The following is a 5,239-nucleotide window of genomic DNA, read 5'->3' as shown; positions in this document are numbered from 1 at the left end:
CTTGGTCGAAAAATCATGAACAGTCAGTAACTGGGTGGGCCGCCCGGGCATTTGAGGCACCCTGCTGTAGATGCTCTGAGGACTACCTTTATTAGTCCCATTTATATTCTGTGTCAAACTTTGATCATAAATTTAATTAATAAAATGTTAATGCATGTCATAAAAAATAATATAATTAAAAACTATGTTCAAATACGAATCCAACAAAATAATTTTGGTGACATGTATTAATATTTTTTTAGTTAAATCTCTAGTCAAAATTTGACACAACAAAATATAAAGGGGACTTATAAATCACGACGGTGGCAGTAGAAAAAGAAAGGTATGACTTGGCACCAGTTGGCATGCAATCCCAAGAACAAGCAGGCAGGGCCCCACGCCCACTTGCCAACGCCCACACCACCTTGTGCTTTCCGGTTCTCTGTAGGACAACACCATCGTGTGATGTGGCCAACACTAACAACAAAGGAGCAAAGGGACCTCATGTCCGATGCTGTATCTTGGTCCCAAGCTCCCATACAATGCCCGAGCTGATGTGCCCTCATTTCCTCTCAACACAGCAAGGATACCGGGACCGATCGTATATCACTGGCGCCACAACACAATGCCATGCTTTACGTTACGACTGAATGAATGCAAAACTAACACTATCCCACAAGTCTGAATGAACAAACTCCCTTCTTGTTTCTGAAGAATATGCCGTCCAATACGGTAAGCAGGGGAAGACAGCCCAAGCGGCTAAGCAAAAAAGGGAAGCTAGTAATGATATGTTTGCATGTCGCGGCCAAGTTATTTACAAACATGGACAGACCATAACATTTAAAATCTCTTTTGAGAAAGAAGACAAACAACCACTCGGAATACACCACTGTACTGCAGCATCCTTGTTTCGGCAACCACCTATCTACCTATGGAGCGCGAAAGACCGCCAGCATTAGCGCGCCTCCCGCCCGACACCGAACGAATCGCGCAGACCGAACAGCGGAGAGTGCTCGACTACCAGCCCTTGCCTATCAGCCACATCCAGTCGAGCACGACGCCGGAGAATATGCCGCCGAGGAGGCACACCACGAGCACGTTCCCCAGAGCATTCTGCTCTGGCCCCTGCACAACCAAAAACCAATGTTCAGCATACAGCTCAGATCCTCATGACAAACATTATTCCTTCTGAATACTGTACTATGATGTTTGCATCGACAAGGAACAAACGTTTTCTTTCTGAACACTGCATTACTATGTTTGCATCGGCGAGGAAGGAGACTTGCCTTGTACCCATTTGGCGCTTCGGCGAGGACGCACACGGTGAGGTAGCCGTTGGTCAGTCCCAGAAAGGACGTGAGGAAGATCATGTACCCTTGGTCGCCATACTTGGCCGTGAAGTAGAACGCAGGGATGAACAGGAAGCGCGCCAAGATGGCAACCATCAGGCCCTTCCGGTTCGTCAGCTTCAGGCATTTGATCAGTGGTAGGTACCTACCAATCAGATCTAACACATTGTACATCGTGATCAGCACAAGCGCGTACCTAAATTTTATCAGAACAATGACATGTCAGATACTGGACAATACTCCCAGGTAAATTCTGCAGAAGTAGGTGCCAGGTACAAGTGCAAGAAAGATTACCATGTTCCCAGGCCATGTGATCCAGTATCTTCGGATAAAAATCCAGGGAAGATTGATAGAGTCAAGACGTATATCAGGAAGATATCCAAAGCATAGTCTATATTCTGCATCAGCAGCTCCTTGGTGCTTAAACGTTCGTGCTTTTGGGGATCCTCCTCAACCTGCGAATCAGTATATCAACATTTCATTCTCATGGCAAAGTCGTAGAAGATTCATTGTAGGCATTGGTATGATCAGAGAGACAAACCTGCCTATCTTGATCAGTTTTGATTCCTGCAGCAGCAAGGTCGCTGCCAACAGTCTTGCTCCCTTCAGAGGCTGCCTTTTGGCGGTAGTACTTCACGATGGGTAATTTGGGAAAGACAAATGCATATAGGAGGAGGCAAGCTAGCTCGAACATGCATGTTACCGAGAAGAATAGCACTGCACAAAAAATCATACATGGATTGGTTATGCACATGCATGGTGCAATATTTTAGGAGATCTGCAAGTAAGATTGTAACAAGCACCTAAACATTCTAGTAGAAAGATATATGAGCAAGTTCTGAAATGGATTTCTTCACGTTGTCACTGATGACTGTTATGATCATAGTGGATTTATAGCATTCTTCTATTCTTAAATTTTTATCACAATTTTACTGATCTGCATTTGTTCATGAGATTGGGTTGTGTGCTCATATAGGTTGGCAGAGATGTCTCCCATTATCCAAAAATAATAATATATGTTGATGAGATTTCGACGTACTAGCTCCATTTCGAAGACCATTTTGTGAGTTCTCGAAAGCTGCCTTTGTAATTAGTCTCAAAGCTGATGTTATAACTCCTGATGCAGCCAAGCCTGACAGGAAGGACTGCAATTCCAACAGATGATTTACGTCATGAAAGGTAAATTATTCTCAGTCTGAGACATAAAAAAGTTAACCACGAACATCACAAAGTTCAGTAATAGATCACCACGTGACACATGTGGTAAGCAATCCAAACAATTCAAAAAAAAAAGTACAGTAATAGACCAAAAACTAACCTGAATGAACTCCGGGCACATCAAAGAAAGGTCGCCAACCAAGCCACCTTGAACAAGAGCATCAGATGTCCCAAAAAAGGCACTGATTATGCATACACCAATGTATGCTGGAATTCCACCATGTCCTTTAGTACCAACGTCCAGCTACAATAAGAAAAATGATTTACATGAGCTGCCATACTGGCACATCAATGTTATTCTTTTCCTTCCAGGCAAAAGGCAATACCCAATATACTTACCAATATTAACGCGAAAGAGCTAAGGAAGAAAAGTGCAAAACCAGCTAGATTTCTCTTCCTCGTGTTCATCGTTGCTTCATAGTATGCAAAGAAGCAGGTGAGTCCAAAGGCAAAAGGCTGGTATACTAGTGTAAGAACTCTTGTCGGATGGTAATTCTGCAGATAGATATCGTAGGCCAAATGTCATTGTACGTAATAAAATCTGAATGTTTGAAACACAACAAATTCTGCAAACGAAGGGATCAAATCGGCATCTCAGTTCAACAAGTTAAGACAGTGTAAGGTAGAAATGATAAACTGTGTCATTAAAATGAGTAAAACTACCAATTCTTAATTTACCCAAACACTCCAAGCTAATCCAGAAGGACGCTTTTAGCTTACATAAAAAGAAGTGCTATGCTACTGAAAACTGGTTTCATTCAGAGCATCAATTAAACAATCTACTGCAACATTCAGAGAAAAGGAACGAGGCACATTTTTGCATACAGATTTCAACAAAGAAAGATCAACTGAGTTTCACAAACAAGCACATACCGGGAACAGAGAGACATAGTAATCCTCGATGGTAAGCATACTGTTCCAGGCAAATAGGCTTCCATTTCCCAAGAAAAAACAGACAACTATACCCCAGAACTTCCCCTGTCAAACACAACCAAAAGTAGCAGCAGTCAGTACAAAATCATCAAATCAAAGTTAAGAACCGTACTGCAAGAACCATCAGGGAACGAAAGAAAGTACCTTAACTGCGGCTTCCCCGCCACCTGCTACCTCGAGGCCCATGATAACCGAGTTCACCTACCTAATCAAAGACGGCAGCACTGCAAAGAGTTGTATGCAACTGGTTCAGAGACGAGGACTAAAAAAGGCATGAAACTGGTGTTTCAACACCTGAAGATTTTGTTCGTCAGAGTTTCAGATAAAGAAGTAGACGCCTGCGCAGCGCAAACAAAACTTTGGCTCGGCGACAGAGTTCGTTGCAAGATGCTAGACACTTGCACACAACAAGAAACTAATTCGTTTCTAAAAAAAGAAACAAGAAACTAGTTCCGCTATCTGACTTTATAGAAGTGTCTAAATCCGCAGGCATCTAAAACTGGAGTTTGAACCTTGAAGGCACCAACTCCCTGGTCACTTACAGTAGGAATCCGGCCCTCGGAACCTAGGAAGCGACCAATTCATGCCGTGAATCTGATTTAGCGCCGCCTGGATTGGAGCCGTTCCATCTTTGTCCCAGCGGTGGACTTCTTTGTAAACTCCATTACAGCATCAACGTAGATCGACCTCGTGCGAGCACGATCGAACGACTACGGACAGCACGCAGCAACCAAATCGGCAAGTAATAGCGCATTGATTTGGGTTATGATTGCTCGCTGCCGGCGAAAAGAAAGAATCGATCCCCAAGAAACCCGTGAAAGAAAATGACAACCCATCCAACTCCAATCAAAACCACTAGGATTACTTGCCAAAAAAAAAAAAGAGAAACCCAATCCAAGAAAAGTCCAGTACCAGCAGGCCTCGTTGGTTGGACCCCGTCGCCGTCGGGTTGCGAGGAGAAAACGAACGGAGACCGGGACGGGGCGAGGAACTCGGAGAAGAAGAGGCGGGTTAGGGGAGAGCAGAGCACTGACCGGAGGGAGGAGGGGCAGACGAGACAATCTCGGCGGTGGCGGCCAAGGCGAGGGGAGGAGGCGGGGCGGGATCTGTGGGCTTGTGGTCCGTGCGGCCGTGTATATATAGTGGCTTTTGAGATTTACGAATGCCAGTTGAGATTTACGTGGGAATCTTTTAACTCTCGTTGACAGCTCGCTCGTCGGAATCTTTGAGTATCCTCAAGACAACGTGTATGACGTGCGGGCACCGGGATCAGTCGCCGCATGAGTTCATCCGGGAGAAGTATTTTAGACGGCGACAAATTGCTGGATAGGATAATCGGACGGCGTAGCCGTTCAGACTGTCCGCCCGGCACGTGTTCCCACCAGAAGTCCACCGGAGCGGGTTCGCGGGATTATTGTAGTAGTATAGGATTGGACGCAACCAAAGGGCGCGACCGGTCGCCCCGTAGTGAGAACGATCGGCCCGTCCCCTCTCCTTCAAACTCTGTTTGTGTTCTCCTCTTCCCGTTCAAATTATGATGTTACTACAACTGATTTGGCAAATCCGGTCCCTTAATGTTACAATGTCGGACGGTCCCTCAGATGTCCTGATGGACGGCCATGATCCATGTATCAAACTTTGAAATCCGTGCATGTCGATCATATCTTTTCCTATCCTATCCTATCCTATCCTATCCTATCCTATCATATCCTATCCTATATATACTAATAAACCAGCGACTGCTTCTGGTCGTCCGTCGT

At 44.9% G+C, this 5,239-nt stretch overlaps 1 protein-coding gene across 5 annotated transcripts; it reads right to left on the bottom strand.

The window, feature by feature from the left end:
* Window positions 1-661: 661 nt before the first annotated feature.
* On the bottom strand, window positions 662-4,660 carry LOC119354165 (equilibrative nucleotide transporter 3-like). 5 transcript variants are annotated; one of them, XM_037620878.1, is made up of 10 exons: window positions 4,514-4,660; window positions 3,624-3,684; window positions 3,420-3,524; window positions 2,886-3,041; window positions 2,647-2,790; window positions 2,368-2,473; window positions 1,870-2,045; window positions 1,623-1,783; window positions 1,266-1,524; window positions 662-1,104 (listed from the first exon to the last, which is right to left on the bottom strand). In XM_037620878.1, exons 2-10 carry the CDS (start codon window positions 3,663-3,665, stop codon window positions 997-999), a joined length of 1,257 nt encoding a protein of 418 aa, XP_037476775.1. In that variant the 5' UTR covers window positions 3,666-3,684; window positions 4,514-4,660; the 3' UTR covers window positions 662-996. The 5 variants fall into 5 exon arrangements, with proteins under 5 accessions (XP_037476775.1, XP_037476774.1, XP_037476773.1 ...); XM_037620877.1 differs by having other exon boundaries at window positions 3,624-3,703; window positions 4,514-4,645; XM_037620876.1 differs by having other exon boundaries at window positions 3,624-3,703; window positions 4,392-4,602.
* Window positions 4,661-5,239: the final 579 nt, after the last annotated feature.

Source organism: Triticum dicoccoides, chromosome 2A (assembly GCF_002162155.2).
Source record: "Triticum dicoccoides isolate Atlit2015 ecotype Zavitan chromosome 2A, WEW_v2.0, whole genome shotgun sequence".
Taxonomy (NCBI): Eukaryota; Viridiplantae; Streptophyta; class Magnoliopsida; order Poales; family Poaceae; genus Triticum; species Triticum dicoccoides.
Note: the sequence above shows the minus strand (reverse complement) of the source record. Positions and strands in the feature narration are given on the sequence as shown.